Source organism: Thunnus albacares, chromosome 15 (assembly GCF_914725855.1).
Source record: "Thunnus albacares chromosome 15, fThuAlb1.1, whole genome shotgun sequence".
Lineage (NCBI taxonomy): Eukaryota > Metazoa > Chordata > Actinopteri > Scombriformes > Scombridae > Thunnus > Thunnus albacares.
The window spans coordinates 304,797-331,763 of NC_058120.1; the positions used below are offsets into that span (position 1 = coordinate 304,797).

A 26,967-nucleotide genomic window follows, 5' to 3' on the forward strand; every position below is an offset into this window, starting at 1 on the left:
TTTATCAAACTTTGTCCTTAGTACAGATAAAGTAATTATAGTAGGTGATTTCAATATTCATGTGGACATCAATAATGAGAATTAGCACTGCATTTATTTCATTATTAGACTCAATTGGCTTCTCTCAGAGTGTAAATAATCCCACTCACTGTCTTAAGCACACCCTCGATCTTGTTCTGACTTACGGCATTGAAATTGAACATTTAATAGTTTTTCCTCAAAATCCTATTTTATCAGACAATCACTTAATAACTGTAGCTAAATTTAAGGAAACAATTCCGTAAGCACTGAATTCAATGCCATGTCTCAATACAACAGAGGACTCCTACACCAATTTTTGTCCCTCCCAAACTGATAATCTTGTTGCTAGTGCCGCAGGCTCACTGCTGATATCACTGGACTCCATCGCCCCTTTGAAAAAGAAGATAATAAAACAAAAGGGGTTAGCCCCATGGTATAACTCCCAAACCTGCAAATAAAAGCAAACATCACGAAAATTTGAAAGGATTTGGCGTTCCACCAAACTAGAAGAATCTGGCTTTGTCTGGCAAGATAGTCTCAAAACATATAGGAAGGCCCTCTGTCATGCCAGAGCAGCCCATTACTCATCATTAATAGAGGAGAATAAAAACAACCCTAGGTTCCTTTTCAGCACTTTGACCAGGCTGACATAACTCTATTGATCCATGTATTCCTAGTGCTCTCAGTAGTAATGATTTCAAGAGCTTCTTTACTGATAAAATTCTAACTATTAGAGACAAAATTCATGACCTCCTGCCCTCAACAGGCACCGATTTATCCACAAACACAGGAACCTTAGAAACAGCTGTAAAACCTGATATATATTTAGGCTGTTTTTCTCCAATTGACAGGCCACAAAAACCTTACACTTGTTCATTCATTGTTTATTGAGGAAAATGATCCAATGTTTCATATTTTTTGCGTGGCAAAAGTATGTGAATTATATATTAATTTGAAGGGGAAATTAGAGTCAGGTGTTTCAATCAATGGGACTACAGTCAAGTGTGAGTCTGGGAGGCCCTGCCTTATTCAAAGAAAAGAAATCAGGTTCTTCACTGTCAAAGTCTGAGCTTCACAACACAGGTTTATGGAAGTAAGTCATGGCTCAAACAAAGGATATTTCTGAGGACCTTAGAAGAAGAGTTGTTGATGCTCACCAGGCTAAAAAAGGGTTACAAAACCATTTCTAAAGAGTTTGGACTCCACCAGTCGATTGTCAGGCAGATCATGAACAAATTCAAGACATCCAACACTATTGTTACCCTCCCCAGAAGTGGTTGAACAAAGATCACACCAAGAGCAGGCATATAATACTCTGGGAGGTCACAAAGTACCCCCGGTAACGCCTAGGAAACTAAAGGTCTCTCTTGCAGTGGCGACAGTCAATGCTCATGAGTCCACCATCAGGAGAGCATTGAACATCAATGGTGTGCATGGCAGAGTTGCAAGGAAAAAACACTTCTCTCCAAAAAGAACATTGCTGCCATCTAGGGTTCGCCGAAGACCATGCAAATAAGACAGAAGGTGAATGAAAAAAATTTTCTGTGGATGGATGATACCAAAATCGAACTTTTTGGCTTGAATGAGAAGCATTATGTTTGGCAATGAGCAAACACTGCATTCCTGCATAAGAACCTTAAACCATCTGTGAAACATGGTGGTGGCATTATCATGGTTTGGGCCTGCTTTGCTGCCTCTGAACCAGGACAGCTTGTAATCATTGAGGGAGCTATGAGTTCTGAGTTGTAACAGCACATTCTATAGGAAAATGTCAAGGTATCCGTCTGTGAACTGAAGCTCAACAGAAAATGGATGACCTAGTAAGACAACGACCCTAAACACACAAGTCATTCTACCAAAGAATGGTTGGAGCAGAGGAAAGATAATGTTTTGGAATGGTCAAGTTAAAGTCCTGACCTTAATCCTATAGAAATGCTGCATAAGGACCTGAAGCAGGCAGTTCATGAAAAGAAGCCCACCAACATCCCTGAGTTGAGACTGTTCTGTAAGGAGGATTGGGCTGAAATTCCTCCAAGCCAGTGTACAGGACTGACAAACAGTTACCGGAAGCGTTTGGTTGAAGTTATTGCTGCAAACACCAGTTACTGAAAACAAGGGTCCACGTACTTTTGCCTCACACAAATGTGTAAGATTGGATAATTTTCCTCAATTAATAAATGAAAAAGTTTATTTTTTGTCTCATTTGTTTAAATGGGCCCACTTTATCTAGTTTTAGGACTGTATATATCTGATCACGTTTTAGGTCATATTTATGATATATATATCATAATATATATGATATATTATATCTATATAATAGAGGGTTTAAGGGTTCACAAACTTTCAAGCAGCACTTTATATTCCTCAGTTCCGTCTTTTAGTCATCAAAGCACTCAGCAGTTGGAATAATGCCTAAAATTTAACACTTTTATGAAATACTGTGTATCTTCCTATTAGGAAGAAGAACCAGAGGTGCTAAATCACACAGCAAAAGTCAAATATTTAACATGTAAAGCAGTTGCTTTGAGTGTCATCTACTAACTATATTCAATCACAAGACAATAAGCAATCTATGTCTGATCCAGTTAAAAAGGTAACAGTGGTTGACAATTTATTCACTTAACAGTTATTAAGCAGAGCTGCAAGTCACAATGTCTGAGAAAAAGAAAGCCCTCTAAGGTTTTACAAGTTGGCAAAAGTAAGGGTAAACAGCCCAATTAGTCACAGCCAGGTTGAAAGTGCTGCAGGTCAAGCAATAGGCTAAAGACAGTTTGATAGTCACCACTTTGGCACATGTGTTACCCGGCATAAGACCGGGGAACCCTGACAGCTCATCAGTTGATGTAAATGCATCTTTAGAGCTCTGCCTGACGTAACGCAATACTACATGCATTCAGGATGTTCAGAGATAAAAAGATCCCGACCCCCCCCCAAAAAAAATCATCAATTCTTAAGCAAAATGAACACTGAAACAATCTGAAGAGCTTTACTCAGCATTGAAAAATGAAAACTACTACTAGTCCTACATTAATATATATATATATATATATATATATATATATATATATATATATATATATATATATATATGTATTCAGTTTCCTTCCTTTGGATATTTGCCTGAAGAAGACCTGTAGTTGGCCAAAGCATCACAAATAAAATGAGAGGGACATTTACCTCTCTCACAGGTGCGTGACCAGAAGCCAGTGCCAGTGCAGTCACAGATGAATCGATTCCAGCCTTCTTTGCAGACACCTCGGTTCTTGCATGGGTAGCTCTCACACTGCTTGCCAGGTTGCTTGTTACATGAGGGTTTGATGCCAGCGCCATTTTGTGCCTCAGCAATCTGACGGATGTCCTTGCTTCGACCGTCAATGAAAAGGTCACGGATACAGCCCACGTAGCCGTAGTTGAGCATCGCTGTCCAGAGCTCAGTAGGCAGGATGAGGTTGGTACGGTCAGTGGGAAGCCCCCCCAAATACATGTCGCCTTCCAGGTCCAGGATCTCACTCTCACCACTGGCTGTGAATGGGGTCCTTCTGCTGTTCACAGAGATGGTGCCTGTGGTGTGAATGGAGGGAGTAGAGATCAGGTACAGGAAATAGAAATCATATACATAATGATGGAGGGAATGAACTTATATTTACTCTGTTCAGAACAAAAGAAAGCTTTTGGTATACTTTTGTTCGAGTCAGTTCTTGCACTGTATTACTTTAATGTTCTTTAAAAATTATATAAAATTTTATTAACTTTAATTTTTACTATTAAAGGAAAGTCAACAAATCTCTGACAGAACAAGTTGTCCATTACTTGTTATCACTAATTAAAGCTTTTGGTTTACTTTTCATAGTATTTTGTAAAGACAATTCTTGAACTTGAAAGGATAAAAGGTTATTCAATTTCCATGAGACCTAGAACACTTCACTATTTCACTGACCTGAGCGTCCATCTCTCTGGATGTCCACATGATACCAGGCACCATCATTGACCTTTGTCTGGGTGGCCTTCACCTTGATAGTCCCTGAGCCCATGTCCAACAGCAGGTACAGACTGCCATCCAGCAGCTCTACTGCAAAGAAATCCACCTGAACATGGGCAGAAACAGAAATTACCATTCAATCAAAGTTCTCTTTCTTAAAAAAAGAATGCAACGTGTGGATTGTTTGATTTGCTGTAATGCTGCAGTTATTTGCAGAATTGTGTTGTAGCCCTATGTACCCCTCTAAGGGTACATAGGTAAAACTCTCTCTCTCTCTGTGTGGTTAAACTGCATGCAGCTCACCCCTCAATGTGATCAGGGGTCATGGGTAAACATTGCTTCACTTTACTGGGTCACAAGCCAAAAAGCCAAAGAACAACAAATTCTTAATGACATATTTGCCATGCCTATGAAGATTCTCAGTCATCCAGGTCATAGGATGTACAAGTGTTAAATAAAATGCTGTCTGATATTGTTAGGAAGGAATTTTTAAAGCAGAGTGTACATTAGAAAGTGTCCTTAGGGATTGTGGACTGACCTTGGTGTTCTTCTGGCTACGGGCAGCATCTTTGCGCTCCTGGGGTTTGCCATGGGTGAAGAGGATGAGGCCATTGGGCTCGGTAGTGCGGAAATCAAAGGAAATGGATCCCATCCGCTTTGTGTTCCACTTGGGCAAGCTGATGTAGGCCTCTGGAGTCTCGAAAGAAATGGGGTCCAAGGTGGCCACATTCTCACACTTGTAGGACACTTCACCTTGGATTTTCATCTTAGGGTCCACAATTCGAGCAAGGCGGGACAATTCAAGACGGATGTCATTGTTCTTATACACCACCTGCGAAGAGATAGCATTACAGTTATTATTCTCTTTAAGTATTGTCAAAGATGGATAGCTTTAATCTTCTGACTCAACCAGGTACTGTGGTAACACTTTACAACAAAGTTACAATGATTAACATTGGTTTGTAACCAAGCTGCATTGTCATTCTTCTCATTAAACAAGGAAATACTTCAAAATATTAAGAAGGTTATCTATATTAGTGTTTTAAAGATGGATGCAGTGCACTTCTGTAGATATGAATTTAGATTCACGGTCACATATTTACAAGATGTTCTATTCAGACTGAAATGTATGATGGGTGTGTGACTGATGATACTGTACAGATGAATCAAACTTAAAAACGAGTCACCTTAAATGCACAATGCAAATATAAACAAGTGGTACATCTCATCACCAAAGTTGGAACCTGCTGTCACTCACTGTAATGTAATGTGAGCAGTACAAATGAAATAAAACTAAAAGTAAATGAATAAATAAAATAACAATCACTATATACTAGCAATTTAGAGAGCACCTCAGCTGTGGTAGAAAGTAACGTGGTACATTTACGAAATTATTGTGATTACATTCAATATATTTCGGAGGAAAATGCTGTACTTTTCACTTCACTACATTTATCTGACAGCTGACAGAGTTAATGGTTATTTTACTGACTATCATTACAAAAGATTAGATTATTTTTAAAATATGATACATTGTGATTAAACAAACTAAGTAATAAGTACTTAATGAGTATTGGTGGTCAAATAATACAATATACAGTATTTAATAATCTCAGGGGCCATTCTTCATAATGAACATAATGGTATTTAAGTATACTTTGGTAATACCCCTTGTCCACCCCCATGGTTGGAGCGTTTGGTTCTCAGCTTTGATTGACAGGCCAGGTGCACAGCACAAGTCAAATAACAGATCACGCATGGAACAACGAATGGCAGTAATAAAAATAATGAAGGCCCAAGTTGAAAAATGAAATTGTGACATCTAGTGGTGTCAACTAGACATAGACCTTAAAATAAAAAAGATGGAGCTATATTTACAGTAGTTTGTATGGGGGTTATTTTATGGACTTCATCTTTTCTTATATAATGACTCACTTCTTACTACTTACTATTCTACCTCTGTATTCATTATTTGATGTGTTGTCGTTAATTGTTTGAGCTTTATTTTTATAATGGTTGGCTTGTCATTAATTGCAATGTGTATTTGTAATTGATGTTCGGCTTTTCATTATTAGGTATGCATATTTATGATTTGAGGGTTGGATTTTACATTTATTTCCCATGAATATTCATTATTTACTGTGGTAATTTGCTATTTGAAGATTAGTTGCTGTAATCTGACATTTCAAGAAGGCTTCTATAGAAATACTCTATAAACAAAAATATAAAAAAGAAAATGTATGAAAAGAAAATACTAAATATTCTAGAAGAAGAACAACCTGGGGAGATAAAGCTTGGTAAGGCAGACTGTTGAATGTTGCGCTACTCTGTGTTAATATGCCTCTACAAAATACTAACACAATAGCTGACTGAGACTGAGGTAATTGACTCTCTGTGAGCTGACATGTTCTGCTCAGCCTCTTACTAAGACTAGTAGCTCAACAAAAAAGCTGGACATACACACACACACACACACACACACAGCTCTTGTGTGTGGTTTCCTTCAGCTAATTTAGGAGGCTGACATCAAGCACAAAATCTGTCTGCCATAGTGTATGCATACTTAGACACAAACACACGCACACAGGTCGTTTCAGCACTCAAGCAATATTGCAACAGCAGAGCACAGCTCACTCACAGGCCCCACACCTTAGTGTTGTTGATACCTCCATGCAGCACAATACTGACAGTGCTGCTGTGGCAGTCCATGCAGTTGACATATGTAAGTCATTGATCGTTATGCATTCAGTTTAGCAAAATATTGTTTTTTATGGACAGCACAAAACTACAGTTGTATTTTGTTATGACATATTATGTCACATTCTGTATATGGCTCCAGTCGTACTGTGGTGGTGAACCAGAATGGTTTCATGGCTTATAGACTTGTTGCTGTTTCATTACAGACTGTGATGGCCACTCATCTGATCGGATGTCTGTCGCCCTCTTGCACTAACGGTTTTTTCTATTTTTTTTTTCTTTTTTCTACAATCTATTTGTGATTCATACATCACAGCCACAGATACCACACCAGTCATCACCGGTTAATGCTGCAAAGCCATTCCTAGCCCCAGTGCCTCTTTCAATTGCGGCTGTAATGCAGCTCCAGTGGTCGCCTCTTCTTCCATACTCTGTGTCTCATTCTACAGCATGACATTTGGCCTTGTAACAGTAACACTGCATCTCCGATGCCAACATTATATCATGAAACTAGTTTTTGTACAAATATAGTCATCTCTTAATTTTGGCTTTTCCCTATTGCTAGTGAGAAAACAACATGGTGGACGGATTTCAATTTTTTTTTAAATACTTAATTTGTGTTTGTGATCAGCCATTATATATGTTCTATTTTGTGTTCAGTTTGTGAGGTTAGTTTGGCCTGTTCAGTTCTATTCAGTGTATATTATGTTGTCATAGCCTGGGTTTAGCTCTGTTTAGTTGACCTCTTTTATTGTCCTAGAACTTTTTGTTGCACGTATTTGAGAATTATTTCTTTTTGGGTTAAATAAAACCCTTTTTTAATGTTGGGTGATGTAGGAATGCAAATGCATCCAGAGGTACTTGTGTTTGTTTTAATGGGTCTTGCCATAATTTTAGGTGTGACCAAGAAAAGGAAGAAAGATAGTCTTTTAAATTACCTGGCTCAAAGTAAGCGCATTTTACAGGCAGCAATGGCTACTGTTTATTTTAGGTTTAAGTTTACGTTTTTAAGCAAGCAGCATTTATTTACGGTTTTTAGAGTAGGTTGTTCACTCTTTTTTTTCTTTTTCCTTCTAGTTTCCTCTCTAGGTGGTGGCCTCCAGTCACAGGAGTATTTGATTCACTGGGAGTTCATTCACCTTTGATAGTGTGGGGTATGTTCTGGCATTATTTAGTTGGTGTTTTTTGTTTGTGGTGTTTTCTGTTTTGTTTTCACAGATAGCATACTTGTAGTCCCTCACACTGTGGTTGGTGGACGCCAGACTGCAGTACATCAGCTCCCCCTTTTAAGCCTTCATTTTATTGTTTTTAGATCTTTAATTGGTTTTAAAAAGTCATTATGGCATGACTCACACTGACTAATACTGAAGATGCTGCACTTTCAACTGTTACATACTGAATTAATTACACCGACAAACCACAGATCTGTCTGTGCTACACTCATACCCATATACAGTTAACACCCCTTGCCATAAAGCTGGATTGCACCGGACACCTGTATTGCAACAGTCTACTGTATGAGCGAGTGTCCATCCAATGATGGAACACAAAAGAGTGAAAAACACTAAGTGGCCAATCTTTTATCACAGCAGCCATAAATGCTGTCAATAACAATGGAAGGATGGAGTCATGGAGGGGGATGTGTGTGTAAATTGAAATCTGCTCAAGTGGAAAATTGAAGGCCTTTTTTCCTCTAATTCCCTAGGGAGAGAAACACCCTCTGTCTGGCTATATTTCAGGCACATACATACACAAAACAAACACACACTCCTTCATTCCACTCTCTTTTATATTAATGTCTCTGTTTCCTGTCCTCGCCCAGAGTTCTGTCTAAGAGGGTAGATTGAGGAGCCTCGCTGAGATTACCGATAATCCACCAGCAGATTTGACAGTAAATCAACTCATCCCTTAAGGTGCTCAGGGACTGGGTGGAAAATTGTCTTTTCCTCATGTCTCTCTCTCTCTCTCTCTCACTCTTTTTTTGCCTTTCCTTCTCTTTTTGTTACATCCATCCTCCTCTCTCTCCTTTCATCCATCACTATCATTGCCCCACCTCTCTAAAAGAAGAAGCCATTCCTTCTGCTGTTCTGAGTGAACATAAATACCCCGAGTCTCTTAAAAAGCTCCACTCTTTCCTTCAAAATAATAGCCTAAATAAAAATGATAATGTTGTTTCTTTAGACTTAACAACAACACAGGAGGGAAAGCAAAATGAAATTTCACTTGCCCCAGTGACCAACTGGCTTTGAAGCAATTAATAAAGTAATATCTACAACATTTTCACTGAAATAAATCTGCTTTGCTCTCTCTATTGCTGACTGTTATGATTTTATAATACTGAGTCAACTTGATTTGTATTTGTTACACAAAACACTTTTTCTTTGGATTTAATATTGGGGACACATGTAGACTAGAGTTTAAATACTGAAAAACAGTAGTCATTAAGGCCCCATGTAAACCTGGTATTATCATGCAATTTGTATACGTTACCTGGATAATGACATCTGATCCATAGGTCTTTGCATTTACACCTGTAAAATATGCTCTTGTTGTCTTAGCTGTGCCTGTATTGTTTTCAGATCTCAATATGTAATTTTTAGCTGGGTGGTGCTGGTGGACTTAGCAGCTAACTTAGCTTAGCAGTTAGCAATGGCTTCTCTCTTTCTCTCCCTCTCACTCTCCTTCTCTGTCTTGCTCAGTGTGTCATATGTTTAGCCACTCCTCTGCCTCCTTTAGTGATAGTGGTACATGTAATAAATGTTGATTTGCAGTGTTGGAGGCAAGGCTCAGTGAATTGGAAGTGCAGCTCTGTACCATGGAAAACCAATGGTTAACTACTGTAGTTAGCCAGCCCCCAGTAGCCGGTGCGGGCCGACCTAGCATAGCTCCCATTCCCCTGGTAGTTCCCAAGCAGCCAGGAAACCAGGGTGGCTGGGTGACTGTCTGAAGGAAGCATAGCCCTAAGCAGAAGCCCATGGTTCACCACCAACCAGTTCATGTTTTTAACAGGTTCTCTCCACTCAGCAACACACCTGCTGAGAAATGATTATTGGCAGCTTTATAGTGAGAAATGTTTCTCACTAGAGCCATAGTCAGATGTATTTCAGGGGCCAGAGTGGACAACATGAAACTTCTGGCTAAGGATAAGCGTAAATATGATATGATTGTAATTCATGTCTGGGGGAATGACTCCCAATTATGCCAATTGGAGGTCAGTAAAATTAAGTAGGAGTCAGTGTTTACATATGAGGGATGTGCAGAGGGCCCAGTATTTGTATTCATATCTGTATTTGTTGAGGCAGCAAAATTATTTGTATTTGTATTTGTATTTGTATTTGTATTTGTATGCGAATAAAAGTGGAAAGAGGCTTAAAAATTCTGTTTTTGTCTTAATTATGCTTTTAATTTTAGAAAATGAAAGTGTTACATTAAGTGTTCATGAATAAACTATCTTACGAAGGAGGTCCCCACACCTGGTCTTGAACTGGAGTCTTCCAGGTCATAGATGACTGCGCTGACTACTGAGCTAAAACTTTACTCATTGCCTCATTGCAGACAGACCTCTACCTATTCATACAACCATAACACAGAGACAGCACATTGTATAACATATAGGGAAGAACCTCAAAGGCAATTCTTGCTTTGCACTTTTCATTTTTTACAACCTAACTTTGTGGAAAGGAGAACGGGAACAACAGGTTATGAAGAGTCCCTTGGGAGGTCTTCGCTTGTTTCAGTAGCTCAGCTTTCTCTGGGGAACACCCTCAGCTGATGTCCAAATTAGGAAATGTATCATGCAGCAGGTGGATGTGACTCCCCTCATTGAGACCTGATGATAGATGTAACAGTGGAGCAGAGGACAGAGACTGAGATAGCGATGAAACTGACCTGCGTGCTGGTATTTGACATGTTTTTTTTGTTCTTCCCAAAAACAATAATTTTTAAAATATTTGTATGAAACAAATATTTGTTAACCCCCCCCCCCCCCCCCCATTTGCGGTTGCCAAATAATGTATTTGTATTCAGGCACATGCCAGTACATATGCAAAGACAATGTTGTCTTACTTGTATAGTGCCTTTCTAGTCTTCTGACCACTCAAAGCACTTTTATACTACAAGTCACATTCACCAAGGTCCCAACCTGCCCATTAGAGGGAACTAAGCATTCACACACATTTGGGGTTCAGTATCTTGCCCAAGGACACTTCAACATGCAGACTGGAAGAGCCGGGAAACGAACCGCTAATCTTCCGATTTGTGGATGACCTGCTCTACCTCCTGAGCCAGTGATGACATGCATGTCATCATTCAACTGCTGACTGTCGAGGTGGTGCCCAGCAAACAATGTGGACTTTATGGACAATTGGCAGACTTTCTGGGGAAGACGTGGTCTGATTAGGAGAGACGGCATACATCCCACTTTGGATGGAGCTGCTCTCATATCTAGAGTTTATTAGCAGACCAAAACCATGACAACCCAGAGTTGAGACCGGGACGCAGAGCTGCAGTCCTACACACTTCACTGCACTTTCATGAGAGCAGTTACGCACCCAAAACCCCGTAGAAACTGTGTTTGTCCCCCAACCACTTAAATCAATTAAATCTAAAGTAAACAGAAAAGGATTCATTCATAAAAATTTTAAGAAAAATCAACACCACCACTACAATAGTACAACAAAATAGGAGAATTTAATGTGGCCTCTTAAACATTAGATCTCTGTCACCTAAAGCCGTATTAGTAAACAATCTAATCTCAGATTATCATATTGATTTATTTTGTCTTACTGAAACCTGGCTGTGAAGAATATGTTAGCCTAAACGAATCCACTCCCCTCAGTCATATTAATACTCACGTTTGAGATACTGTTTGAGACACCGGCCGAGAAGGTGGAGTTGCAGCCATTTTTAATCAATCCCTTTCTCAGCCCTTAATCAACCCTAAATTTAATTATAACTCATTCAAAAGCCTTGTTCTTAGTCTTTCACACCCAACTAGGAAAACTTTATGGCCAATTCTATTTGTTATAGTGTACTGTCCTCCTGGCCTGTACTCTGAATTTTTATCAGTTTTTATCAAACCTAGTCCTTACCACAGATAAAGTAATTATGGTATGGATGTCGATAATGATAGCCCTAGCACTGCTTTTTTCATAATTAGACTCAATTGGCTTCTCTCAGAGTGTAAATAAATCCACTCACTGTCTTAACCACACCCTCAAACTTGTTCTGACATATGGCATCAAAACTGAAAATTTACAATTTACAATTTACAATTTTATTTAGCAGACGCTTTTATCCAAAATGACGTACATCTGAGACTGATACAACACAAGCAGGGGAACAACACGGGTAACTACCATAAAGCTTAAGTTTGAGTCTGATAGAATGTAGGTGCCAACAGGCAGTGCACTGAGGCAATGCATAGAGTGCATGGATTGCATAGATGCAGATTTCTTTTTTTTAAATAATCGTCTTTTTGTTTTTTCTCCACCTTTAGTCCATCAAGTGCAGAGGTGTTCATGAAAGAGCTGGGTCTTTAGTCTTTTCATAAAGATTGAGAGGGACTCTGCAGATTGAACAGAGTTTGGTTACTTGTTCCACCACTGGGGAACTACAGAGGAGAAGAGTCTAGCTAGCAACTTAGGGCCCTGTTGTGGTGGTGGTGCCAGGCAGAACGTAGTGAGTGGGAGGGAGTGTAGACCTGAATGAGGGAGTTCAGGTAGGCAGGAGCTGTTTTAGTTGCTGTTTCATAAGCAAGTGTCAGGGTTTTGAATTTGATGCGGGCAGCAACTGGGAGCCAGTGGAGGGATATCAATAGTGGGGTGACATGTACTGTTTTCGGCTGGTTGAAGACCAGACATGCTGCCGCGTTCTGGATCATCTGCAGAGGTTTGAATGTACATGCGGGGAGTCCTGCCAGTAAGGAGTTGCAGTAGTCAATGCATGATATTGTGAGAGCCTGTACCGGGAGTTGTGCTGCATGCTCAGACAGGTAGGGACTGATCTTCCTGACGTTGTAAAGGGCAAACCCACATGACCGAGCAACTGAGGCCATGTGAACCTTAGTTGGTCATCAGTCATGACACTCAAGTTCTGGGCAGACTTTGTGAGTATGAGATGGGTTGATTCAAGCCAGATGCTGATGTTTTGCTGTATGGAGGGACTAACTGGGGTGACAAGGAGTTCGGTCTTAGTGAGGTTGAGTTGAAGGTGGCGTTCTTTCATCCATGCTGATATATCGGCAAGGCATGACGAGATCCTAGCCAAGACTGTGTGGTCTTCTGGCAGGAATGACAGGAAGAGCTGGGTTTCGTCAGCATAGCAATAGTATGAGAAACCATGGGAGTGGATGATTGCACCAAGTGAGCTGGTGTATAATGAGAAAAGAAGGGGACCAAGCACTGACCCTTGAGGAACCCCTGTGGACGAGCTGTGTGTCATTAATCATCCTGTCTTTAGGTTATGTTTTGCTTTTTCTCTCTCATTTAGTCCTGTTTTATTTTGGTTTCTAACTAAGCATACTCACTGCTCCTCGTGCTGAGTGCACACCCTGAGAGTGCAGAGCAGCTTCTTGTGTGGTTGAGTCGGCTGGGTCCATGGTGTGGCCAGTTTGTACTGACAAGGGATGGCTGGTACACCAGGGCTAGATCCAAACGCACGACTTGAACAACAGTTCCAAAAAACAATGTCTTTTAATTGCAGGTTCTGTACACGGGCAGGCAGTCAGAGAAGGCAACAAGACCAAAAGGGCTAGGCAGAGGCAGAGTCAAAAAAGCAGATCCGCGGTCAAAAAACACTAGAGACTATAACAAAGAAGATAATGCTGAAACGCTTGCGACAAAGGGCTAAGACGAACTGGAGCAGGGGTCACACAGACTAAATACACAAGGGGAATGAGGGTAATGAGACACAGGCGGAGGACATTAGGGGATGATGATGAGGACAGGAGTGAGAAACACACAAGGGCAAGAAGTGGATCTGAAATGAAAGGAGAGTTAGAAATCAAAATAAAACAGGAAATGCAGGACTAAGTGAGAGAGAAAAAACAAAACATAACCTAAAGACAGGATGATTCATGACACTGTGCAGTTTGGACACTTCTCCCCCCCAAGATACTCTAAAATATCTCCCTGATAGGTAAGATATGAACCAGTGGAGGGCGGATTCTGAGATACCAAGCTTGGTGAGTGTGGAGAGGAGGATTTGGTGGTTAACTGGACCAAAGGCAGCTGACAGGTCCAGCAGCAAAAGGGCTGCAGACTGACCAGCAGCTCTAGCTGGGCGTAGTGAATCCATAACAGACAGGAGTGCAGTCTCGGTAACTCTACCGAGACTGCCCTCAACCCCGCTTAAAGTTGGACTGATTCGGGTCATACAGGTTGTTCTCAAAAAGGAATTCAGAGACTTGGTTAAAGACTGTGCGCTAAAGTATTTTTGATAGGAAGGGCAGGAGTGAAGCTGGTCTGTAGTTTTCAATCTGGGTTGGGTTGAGTGTAGGTTTTTTGAGCAGGGTGGTGACTTGGACTTGCTTAAATGCAGCATTCATTGTAAGTGAGGAGTTGATGATGTGTGTGGCTGCAGGGTTAAGTGTGGTAGAAATGTTCTGTAGCAGGTTGGATGGTATTATGTCCAGTGCACAGGTAGTGGGACGAGAGTCCGGCAGAATTTTAGAGACTTCCTCCTTGGTCAGAGGGGAGACACAGTAGAGGGCGGAGGAGGAGGCTGATTGAGGAGTGAGTGAGCAGAATTTAAACTTGAGGAGAATGATGCAAGAAGACCCTGATAGTCAGAGGTCAGCGGACTCTCTGAATTTACACCACTTTCTCTCTTCTGCTCTGAGTTCTGCCCTTTACTCTCTGATGACTTCAGTGAGCCATGGACTAGGGTGGGTGAATATTTAATAGTTTCTCCACAAAATCCTATTTTATCAGACCATTACTTAATAACTTTTGAATTCCTATTACTGGACTACGCACCTTTAGACAAAAATGTCTTCACTAGATGCCTATCTGATAGCGCTGTAGCTAAATTTAAGGAAGCAATTCCATCAGCACTGAATTCAATGCCATGTCTCAATACTACGGAGGACTCTTATGCTAACTTTAGTCCCTCCAAAATTGATAATCTTGTTGATAGTGCTGCAGGCTCACTGCGAATGACACTCGACTCCATCACCCCTAGATAAGAGGTTATCTCCATGGTATAACTCCCAAACCATCAAATCAAAGCAAACATTGTGAAAATTTGAAAGGATATGGCGTTCCACCAAACTGGAAGAATCTTGCTTCGTCTGACAAGATAGTCTTAAAACATATAGGAAGGCCCTCTGTAATGCCGGAGCCACCTTTTGCTCATCATTAATAGAGGAGAATAAACAGCCCTAGGTTACTTTTCAGCACTTTGGCCAGACTGACAAAGAATCATAACTCTATTGATCCATATATTCCTATAACTCTCAGTAGTAACAACTTCGTGAGCTTCTTTAATGACAAAGTTATAACTATTAGAGACTAAATTCATCACCTCCTGCCCTCAACAGGCACTGATTTATCCCCAAACATAGGAACCTTAGAAACAGCTGTAAAACCTGATATATACTGTTTTTCTCCAATCAACCTTCCTTAACTAACTTCAACGATTGCTTCATCTAAAACATCAACCTGTCTCTTAGACCCCATCCCAACTAGGCTGCTTAAGGAAGTCTTACCCTTAGTGGCATTTAAGTCTGTCTAAAGCAATAATAGTTTGTTTTGTGGTGTGAGTTTTTCACACCACAAAATATGTGTTATTAAGCACCCAGCCAAATTGTCTGATTAAAAAAATAACAGAGTATATAAAATTAGGTTTCAAAATCATGGAAAAACAAGCAGTATTCTGAACTCTGAAACGCTGGGAGCATGTCTGCTCACCTAACTGAACAGCCATTGACCCTCTGAACTTAACAACACTCATGATGAACTCCATTAAAAAAATATACAATTTAAAATAGGCCTTATTTGTAGGTGTGAGACAAGCAACATGGATGGTATTTCAAAAATAAAGCAATACTAGGAGCCACTATTTAATTTGTCACCTCTTTTGTAGGTAAATTACTTATTTCAGTAAAAATGTAACTCATATGAGTAGTTGACAAGCAATCCATCACCTATCATCGTCATGTTAAATTATTGTTATTTTCAATTAAGTTCGGTGTCTGTGTTACTCGCTTCTTTGAAAAGCGCTGGCAGGGGACTGGAGCCACAGCCGAGGGAGTATATCTGTTGTGACGGCAAAGGCACTGGAGTAGCAACACAGCCTGAGACAGAGAGGGTGAGACTGGACAGAGAGACAAAGAGGGCTACTTCACAGGCATGGCTCCTGGCAGAAGTGCTGCACCTGCAGCAAGATATAGATATAGCCTCTCATTGGACTGTAGCTTTAACACTGACTCAACAGATGCTTCAGCGGGGTTTGAAATAACTCCTTGAGCTCTACCGTTGACTGACCCCAAAGACCCTAACCCCATTCACCAGCAACAGCTAATACTATGACACTAGTGTTTATCAGCTGGGAGAGAGCTTACAGCTAAGCTAAGGCTAACTCTTCATCGGCCATGTCTACCCAGCATTTTCCTCACCAATGTACAGTCTCTGGTGAACAAAATGGATGAACTGTCACTGCGGATCACCACTCATAAAAGGATTATGGATTGCAACTTAATGATTTTTATGGAAACATGGCTTAACAGCAGCAACCCCGATAGCACCATTGAGCTACAGGGGTGCTACATCCTCAGGGTGGATACAACAGCTAATGACTCCAGTAAGACCAGAGGGGCGTGAGGACTGTGCATTTATGTTAACAAAGCTTGGTGCATGGACAGTACCAGTCGAGAGGCACGGCTCTGCTAACATAGAATATCTCATAGTTAAGTGTAGATCCTTCTATTTGCCCAGAAAGTTTACATGTACTGTTGTGACTGCAGCATACCTCAGGTTGCTAATGCTAAGCTTGCAATGAAAGTATTGCATGCTACCTTTAGCAGACAACAGACTACACACCCAGCCAAAGCCAAGGCACTTTAGTTCTTATATAGTATTGAGGGGGGGTTGTGTCATGCTAGTATCAGCTCTACAACATGTTGCAGCTGTTTTAGGCACACCCAACAAAACCGGAAACAGAAATGGTGAAAAACTTTTTAACAGCCTAACTCCACAATTCAGTACTACATAGTTCACAGTCTTTTCACAAGTTTTCAGCAATTATTTTTTAACATGTATAATGTGTTTCAAAAGAAATCTCTGATTTTCCTTTACACAGACTTCAAAGGAACTGCATCAAGATGGTTTAAGTCCTATTTATCAGATCGATTTCAGTTTTTACATGTTAATGAATCCTCCATGCACACAAAAGTTAGACATGGAGTTCCACAAGGTCCTGTGCTCGGACAAATTCTAGTCACCTTATATATGCTTTCTTCAGGTAATATTACTAGGAAACACTCCATAAATTTTCATTGTTGTACAGATGATACCCAATTATATTTATCAATGAAGCCAGTTGAATCCAATCAGTTAACTAAACTCCAAGCATGCGTTAAGGACATTAAGACCTGGATGACCTGCATTTTTCTGCTATTAAACTCGGACAAAACTGACATCGTGCTGGGCCCTAGACACCTTAGAAACACATTATCTAATGACATAGCTACTCTAGATGGCATTACCCTGGCCTCCAGCACCACCGTAAAGTTATCTTTGATCAGGATGTGTCCTTTAACTTTCACATAATCAAATTTCAAGAACTGCGTACGTAATATTGCAAAAATCAGGCACATCCTGTCTCAAAAAGATGCAGAAAAACTAGCCCACACATTTGTTACGTGTAGGCTGCATTATTATCAGGCTGCCCTAATAAGTCAATAAAGACTCTCCAGCTGTCCAGAATGCAACTACACTTATACTAACAAAAGAGGGAGAGGAAGAGAGATCATATTTCTCCCATTATATCTTCACTGCGTTGGCTCCCTGTAAAATCCAGAACAGAATTTAAAATTCTTCTCCTCACCTACAAAGCCCTTAATTGTCAGGCACCATCATATCTTAAAGAGCTCATAGTACCCTACCCCACTAGAACATCATGCTGCCAGAGAGCAGGCTTATTTTTGGTTCCTAAAAGGGAGAAGCCCCCAAATGAAGATATTTTAACTCAAAAACATTACATTATTGTGGCACATGAGTAAAGCATTGAATCAAAATAAAGGTGGCATTAGAAATCAATAAGTTGTTTAATTTCCAAATCTGCAGACATTTTTCCATATACATGTCTTTTTTCCTGCAGTAGGCAGTCCTCAGACTGCAGTGGGGAGTGGCAGTGACAGCTCTGACTGTCATGCAGGCATTAGGGCTTATGGTGGTGGGCCATCTAGTCATACCGCTGGGGCTCCTGCACATGCGATGCTTGCAACAGTGGTTCACTAGCCTACGCTTGGATCCACAGAGTCACAAGAATCACTTGGTGAACATCCCCCTATCAGTGCAGGAGGGCCTGCACTACTGGGGTCCCAACAGCATCTGCTGGTAGGGACAATGCTAGGCCAAGTGACCTCCTACATAGGGGTGTTCACAGATATGTCCCTGACGGGGTGGGGGGGCTCCTGTCTGGGGAGAGCGGTAGGTGTTGTTTGGCCTTCAGGAGAAAACAGATGCATCAACCTCCAGGAACTTCAGGTGGTGCTCCTGGTTTTCCAACACTTCATGTGGTGGAGTCAGGTCTGCAGCCCTGATGTCGCACGACGATCCACCCATGGGGGTGGACTCGTTTGCACATATGCCATGGCCAAGAAGGCTGCTTACACCTTTCCCTCTCTTTGTCTCATTCACCCACTACTGAAGAGAGTGAGACAAGAGCAGTTGTTGGTCATCCTGATAGCCCCAGACCACCGTTCGGCACCGTGGTATGCAGAGACGACTCAAATATTGGTGGCTCAGCCCTGGTCCATTCTCCAGGTGTGTGGAGCTGTGTCCCAGGAGGCAGGCTCAACAGGCACACTGCCATGTTAGGCCAACCTCCTCAGGCTTGTTCTCCTGAGAGGGATAGGCTGATGAGGGCTGGACCATCTGCATAGGTCATACAGACTATCCAGAACCAAAGGTTATGATATTGTAATTCTAGTTCTATAAGCACAGGCGGAGCCCTCTACCGATGGACCCTTCTGCTCCCACACTGTCCACTGAAGTGGTTTTGGATGGTGAGTGGCAGCAAGACGCTGCATATATAGGGTGCGGGATGCATGTTATCAGTAGGCGCATCCTGATTGGCCGGCTACATATGTGCAAATTTTAGTTAGCGATTGTGTGTGTGTGATTGAAGAGGAGTATTACCCATAGAGTCCAGTAGAGGGCTCCACCTGCGCTAGAACTAGAGTTAGGGTTAATTTTGACCATGGATGTGGCTTTGAGCAACCAAAACAGCTGATTGTATAAATACTATTTTAGACATCATATTGCTTGTTTATGCTGCCAAAATGCCAAAATGTAGTGGACATACTGGAATACCATGTAGGTGGCTTTGTCTGTGGCCATACTGTAAGTTGTGTTCACAGCTGTGTTTTTTATTTGAGGGCCTCTGTCTAATTTAGACTCTTCAACACCCTGCTGCCCCCCAGCACCCAATGGACACTTTTGGAGAGACTCTCTGTTCCACACTCAACTCCCCCATGCCCCTAACCCTTCCTACACATACTCACACAAACAAAATCCAATCGCATAAACCTCAACAAAGTTGTATGGTCAATTACTGGATAACCTGATCCTCTTGGACTACTGCACTTGGTGTATTCTGTATTTCTGTATTGTAGAAAATTAGCTAATTGTAGTGTATATCTTTTGCACAACCCATGTTCATGAACGCTGCTACAGTTTCTCAATACCTGTACTAATTCAACCTTGCACACTATATTCTTACATTCTCTATTCTCTCTATTCTTTATTTATTTTAAAATACATTTTTAAACCTTAATTTTATTCTTCTGAAGTTTTAATACCTGTTGCATTTACACTACCTTTTCACCAAGCCTGACAAATGCAATTTTATTTCATCATAAGTAGCATTTGAAACTGAAAAGTATAAATGTAACTGTGGTGATATGACAGTAAAAGTCCTTGAATCCTTGAATCCTTGAGTCCTAATGGTCACAACGTGCAAATGATAACAGATAGCAGATTCCCAGCGCCAGTCCAGTATTCAAAGACCCAGATCAATTCTCCATGTTGAAATTATCCAGGCTTTTACAGTTCTGAAAGAACTCTAACGTTCTTTTGAATCGTTCTTTCTCAAGAAATCTCACAGTGTTAAAAGGTTAAATTTTCATCCTTTGGGGAGCATAAATGTTTTTAGAAAATATCAGTACATGTTAATATTTATAAATGCATCTGGTAGTGGCACTTGAGAGGAGGTCAGGGTTCACCAGAATCAATAGGAATTAATTTAGGAATCATTCAGATTTCATGGTTATCTTCAGTGTTCAGTGCTCTGTTCGGGAAAAAACTGGACCATGTGGACTCCAGCTTTGTTTTTATATTTTTTTAGTTGTTACCAGAATCTTACCCGATCTTGCCCACATTATACTGTTTCCAAATAACTGAGCCAAAATTGAACTGATTGGCTGCAAACTTTCTCCAGCTAAATGAGAATAAAACTGATGTTATTTTATTTGGACCACAGCATTTGACCAACACTATTTCTCCTCATCTTGCCCCTTTGGCTCCCTCTGTTAAATCACATGCAAAAAATCTAATCTCTTATTTTCGATTCAGGATTGAAGTTTGACAAACAAGTCAATCAGGTTGTAAAATCAAGCTTCATGCAGCTCTGTAGCATCTCCAAACTCAGATCAATTCTCTGTGCCTATGACCTGGAGAAAGTCATCCATGCCTTCATATCCTGCGCTCCCAGAATGCAGGCTTACTTGTGGTTCCTATAGTATCCAAAAGTAGAAGGCAGAGCCTTCAGCTATCAGGCTCCTCTCCTGTGGAACCAGGAGGGGAGGCTCCCCCTGCCCCCCCTTCTTTCTCTCTCAACCCAACCGGTCAAAGCAGATGGCTGCCCACCTAGAGCCGGGTTCTACTTGAGGTTTCTTCCCGTTAAAGGGGAATTTTTCCTTACTGCTGTCGCCAAGTGCTTGCTCATGGGGGAATTGTTGGGTCTCTGTAAATTAATGAGTATGGTCTAGACCTGCCCTGTCTCTCAGTGCCCTGAGACGACTTTTGTTGTGTTTTGGCACTATATAAATAAAATTGAATTGAATTGAATCCTCCTGTCTTGATTATTGCAACTTGTTATACTTTGGTATCACTCAGTCTTGTTTATTACATCTCCAACTAGTTCAAAATGCAGCGGCAAGAGGTTTGACAAAGTCAAAAAAGAGGGGACAAGTCACATTCTTGCCTCCCTACACTGGCTGCCTGTTAGCTATAGAATTGATTTTAAAATCCTGATGTTTGTTTACAAGGTGTTAAGTGGCTTTGCCTCCTCTTACATTGCAGAACTACTGTCCCCATCTCACATTGTCAGAGAACTGAGATCGTCTGACCAAAGACTTCTGTCTGTCCTGAGATCCAGGACAAAGCTATTCCATCATGCAGATCGCATAAAGTAGTGGTCGTGTCATGTCTTGACCAACAGTCCACAACCCAGAGATACTGTAATACTTTACTGTCACGGAAGACTAAAGAATTCAGAAAATATTCACATCTGAGAATCTGGATTCAGAGAATTAAGGCCTTTTTTTAAATGACTCAAAATAATTAATTGATTATCAAAAATAGCTGGCAATTCATTTAATGATTTTATGAAAAAAAAATACTATACTGTATATTCATATTGGTGTAACCCTCAGGTAGTCACACATGTGATGAGCACTTGACTTTTACTGTTGGTGTTGTAGTATTATCAGTCACATGGTCTTGCCATGAGACACTCCATGAAGTGTTTTACCAGAATGGAGCTTTTGCAGAGTGTCGTCCCGTCTACAGGGTGGCATCATTTCCTCATCAGAAAACAATATGAGCTGGCATCCTCCTTAGTCCTTAAGTTATGACTTTTAGAAAGTAGCCCAAAAATAAAGAAAGTAGTATTGATGTTAGGTAAAAACATGTATAATAACTTCCAGACAAATTGGCACAACGCAGCAAAGAATTCATTTCATAGCAGACATTTTGGCAACATTATGCTTTGTTCAGAGCTGAAAGAAGAAAGCATAACATCATGCTACAGCTCCCAGGGCAACCAGGTATGAAAGATTGAATCACTGAATCAAAATGAATAAATATAGTTATACAGTGTATGAAATAGCTAATATAGTTTTAAAATAATTTAAAAATAGAACAGTATACATTCAAAATTTTCATAAGGTAACCACAACAAAAAAAGTGAATATGCAAAAAAGCCACATGATAACAGAAAAAAACATAGCTTACCCTGGGATACACAGCAACTTCAATATGAAGGTCTAAATAATAATATTTTCACCTGACCTATAACAGAGTGTGAATAAGTGAAATATAATTATAGTAAACATATTCTCTCTCAGTATACAGCTAGCAATAGTATTGTGTTTACTTTCCTCATTTAGTCCTCTCAGTGCCACAGCAAAATGCCATTTACCTCCACTGTACTGGCATGGTGACATACAGCAAATCAAAATGTCTGTGAACTTATCTGCACAGTGGTGAGAATAGTATTCAGATCATTAACTTAACTTAATACAACAAAGCAATACCACAGTGTACAAACAGTCCATTTTAAGTAACAGTCTTTCATCCAAAACTTTACAAAAAGCTGCACTATGCAGTTTTATATTCACAATGGAAGTTTCTACATGTAATGTGAAAGGTGGTACTTGTAATGGCAATCCCAAAGACTGTCAACTCTGCAGTTTCCCTCATCAGAAACATCTGTTTTCAGTGAAGAAGCTTTGATAAACCTACTGTAGACTACCTGGCAAACACTTAACAGCAGATTGACACAGTTAGTGATCATAGTGAAGCATTTAGCAAATAAAGAGTCGCTGGATATCAAACCAGAGCCAAAAGCAGACTGAATACTGGACTTACATTCATCATACAATCACATAAACATGACTCCAATGGTTGCTCTATGTCTGCTGGATGTGTCAAAGGGTAACTATTCCTGTCACTTTTACTATAACAATTTTATAATGTAATAACAGGTAAGTGCTGTGTTTACAGCCCCAGAGAGACAAAATGCAGCTTTAAGTAAAACATATTATCAGTAAAATGTACATAAAGTATTAAAAGTAAAACTACTCATTATGCAGTAGAATGATCCTCAGTAGTGTTATAGGATTACAATGTATATACAGTATATTGGATTATTTTTACTGATTCATGACTGTGTAGGCAGTGCTTCACTGTTGTAGGTGGTTTAAGTGAAGCTAAATTTAACTACTAACTACTTATACTGTTAAGCTCATGTCTTTTTTTAAAAAAATGTACACTGTAAAACATGTGACTAATTATTATAGCTGTAAATAATATAGTGGAGTTAATGTTCATGAAATGCAATTGCTACTGGCCTGACTTTGGAGCTCATTTTGCAGCAAGTAACATCTAAGAAACTTACTAGAGTAAAAAGTATATATTTTTTAAATGTAGTGGAAGAGACTATGCTATACTAATGAATGCAATACAAATACTGAATTACAGTAAAATACTGTTACTACTGGAGAACAGCAGTCATTTCTATTTTGCTCGTCCTCAGTGTTCAGACTGTGAACTCGTCCTTTGTGTTTCCTTGTTAGATACAGTATACAGGCACAGCCAGAGGGCTCCATTTGAGTGGTTGATGGGGGTGCAATGACAATCACAATTATAGCAATTATGTGTTATTGTAGGCCATTATGTGTTTTGTAGGCTCTGAGATGTAGGCTTTCTCTGTAATTGCTGGCTTATGAAAAGCATAATAATCATGGGCCAGCCAGCCACAGGGGCTACCAAGGGCGACCAGTACCTGATGCCATGGTAACAAAACATTTATCCATAATGCCACTCTGTAGATGGTGAGGACAAGAGTATTGGCAGCAGGCAAATTAGCTCTAATAGCAGAGAGTGGAGGACAAGAGGGTGCTGGACAGCAGACATAGGAACAGCTGGTGGGTGCTGCAGATGTGTGGGTGGGTGGGCCTTTGATGGGCAGAATGTATGTGACTGTATGGTGGAGAAAGTATGATGACAATGTTTCAGACAGTGTGTTTGTGACCAATGTGCATATATTAATGTTTGTTTATGTGTGCATTATATCATGCTGTGCAGAATGAAAAGCAGTCGGTTTTCAGATTTTGACGCTTTGAAAATGGCTTTACATAAAATAACTTAGACTAACCTGTGTGTAACAGAATAATTAGGATGTGAACAGATCACCTCTGAACAGATATGAATGCCATCTGCATTTTTGCAGTAATATCAGTTTATTTTTTCCACTAATTGAACCTGTCATTTGACAGAATTTGCCTTAAAACTAGCATCCTTTCTTCTTAGTCATTGATACCGCTCGTTCCAGTTAGAGTCTAAGTCCATCCAGGATAAAGTTCATAATTCTGCTTTGAAGCTATATAAAAGTACTCTTTGTGTAAGCTTCATAAAAGCAGAATTTGGATTGCAATTGGATTGCATTAGATTACACAGGTATACCTAATAAAGTGCTTGATGAGAGTACATACTGTTTTCACATCTGAACCTTGAAGGGGACATTGACAGATGTTGCATATCAGATTCTGTCTACATGTGTTGGCGAGCACTACTGCATATGCTGTAAAGACTTTTGTGGCACCAGAGGGATCTGCGTGAAATTTGATAAATTGCCTTCAAGGTGCAGTGCGTAGGATTTAGTGGCATCTAGCGGTGAGTACCTGACTATGACTATTGTATTATTATTATTATTATTATTATTATTATTATTATTATTATTATTATTATTATTATTATTATTGTATTGTTGACTATTGTATATAATGTAATGTACATAAATTAGGGCCCAGTACAACTAAATGTAAACACCTTAATCATTAAAGCTGCAAGCAGCGTTGAATGGGCCTTCGCACCCTTGTGCATGTTGGGGTGCAGTGCAGTCCAAGGGCTTCTGTCACAGGCATGTAGATGTCTCCAGACCTGGGCTGACAGGTCTGACTTTACAAACATGTAAAGTGTGGTGCAACCAGAGCATGTACAATAAAGTTATAGCAATTTCCTCTGTCATGGCGAAACATCAAATCTCAACAGTCAGAGGATAACAATTTTCTGCAGTATGAGACATGTCTGTCTTGCTCTCCCCTGTGTCATCAAAATTATGCAAGTTTAGGGCCCATTCACTTTAATTTCAATAAATAATTTGAAAACTTTCGATGAGTTTGTGTGTAAAAGAAATTCACTTCCTAATTTTCATCAAGTCTATTTTTAGAAAAGTAAAGACTTTTAACCCACATGACCTGGTCAAAGTTTGATTGACATGTGTGCTGTCAGGTGTGTAGAGATAATAAGTAACTGCAGCTGGACACAGAAAAATACTTTGTGAACCACTAGGTGCTTGGGCCTTAATAAATGAAAAATTGCAGTACAGAGCTACAAAATTTAGTTATGATTTTGTTTTTCTACAGCACTTCATCACTTAACAGTCACCCTCACTCCATTTTTTCCTTCCCCTCATAGGTCATCCCCACTACTGATTATACATATAAGACCTACAATTATTGCAAAATAAATGATAATAACCCCAAACTTCATACAAAGTTTGTAGATAATGTACTGTAAGTATATATTATGCTATATCCTATAAAACTGAGCTACATTCAACTGTCACACCCATCCCCCGCCTTTCTTCCCTCCTTCTCCCTGTCAGATCAAGAGCAGGATTTCAGAGCAATCTTCTAGTGGAAATATCTTCATAAATCCCATGACTTTGGCCAAATCTTACATGAAATATCATATTGCTTTGTAGGAAATTTCGTCGCGAATCCATTGATACAGGTTTCAAAGTGGTCAGACTTATAGTTTAGACATAAGAACCATTTGTTTGACACACCATCCATGCCTAGAGATTGCCTTGAAGTTTTTAACAACTTTTGTTCAGCACAGTGTCATAAGTCATGTATTCAAGTTTGAAGCTGATACCATTAACGCCCTGGGAGGAGATGGCGTTTCTTGGGGGTCCAAAATTGGCGCAAAGTTGTACTTTGATGGGAATATTTCGGACTTCCTGTTGGATTTAGGTGAGGGGTGTCGGCATATGATTTGTAGGTCTTAACGAGACAAATACTTAAGTTTTGGTTTGATCTCTCTGCGACATTCCTACGGGCCGTGGCAGAGATATTAGATACATAGGTGGTGCTATAGAGCACATTTTGGCACTTTGGGGGATAATTTTTACATTTTATCAAACTTTAATACCTAACTTATCACACTGTGCTGAACAAAAGTTATTAAAAACTTTGTAATAACTCGAATGGTTTAGATTTTATAAGCCCCGAAAGTTGGAGTGCCACATTGCACCTTACAATGTAAACCAATGGGGAGGCAATCTCTGGGCATGGACTTTGTGCCAAACTGAGGCGTCTGACATCTAAACTATAAGTCAGACCACTTTCAAACCTGTATCAATGGATTTGCGACGAAAATGTGATTTTTAATGTAAGATTTGGCCAAAGTCATGGGATTTATGAAGATATTTCCACTAGAAGACTGCTTTGAAATCCTGCTCTCAATCTGACAGGGAGAAAGATGGAAGAAAGGGGGGGCATGGGTGTGACAGTTGAATGTACCTCAGTTTTATAGGATATAGCAGAAAGGTCTATATACTTACAGTACATTATATATAAACTTTGTATGAAGTTTGGGGTTACTATCATTTATTTTACAAAAATTGTAGGTCTTATATGTATAATCAGTAGTGGGGATGACCTATGAGGCGAAGGGAAAAAATGGAGTGAGGGTGACTGTTAAGTGATAAAGTGCAGTAGAAAAACAAAATCATAACTAAATTTTGTAGCTCTGTTCTGCTGTTTTTCCTCTATTAGGGCCCGAGCACCTAGCGGTTCGCTCACACTCTCCCTTCAAATATATGAGTATTTTTCTGTGTCCAGCTGCAGTTACTTATTGTTTCTACACATCTGACAGCAGTGTTCAATGCTTATTTTTTTCTGAGGGAGTACATGTGCTCACAAATGAAAAATGTTGGAGCACACATAGAAATTCAGAAGCACAATACATACATATTTA

General features: G+C 40.0%; 1 protein-coding gene across 1 annotated transcript in view; it reads right to left on the minus strand.

The window, feature by feature from the left end:
- The window catches only part of nrxn3a (neurexin 3a), a 283,641-nt gene that overhangs the window by 138,519 nt on the left and 118,155 nt on the right, over positions 1 to 26,967 (minus strand). The window contains exons 8-10 of the mRNA XM_044375060.1: positions 4,539 to 4,832; positions 3,959 to 4,106; positions 3,199 to 3,582 (exon numbers count right to left, since the gene is read on the minus strand). Of these exons, the coding sequence (XP_044230995.1) occupies positions 3,199 to 3,582; positions 3,959 to 4,106; positions 4,539 to 4,832 (826 nt within the window). The remainder of the gene's footprint in view (positions 1 to 3,198; positions 3,583 to 3,958; positions 4,107 to 4,538; positions 4,833 to 26,967) is intronic.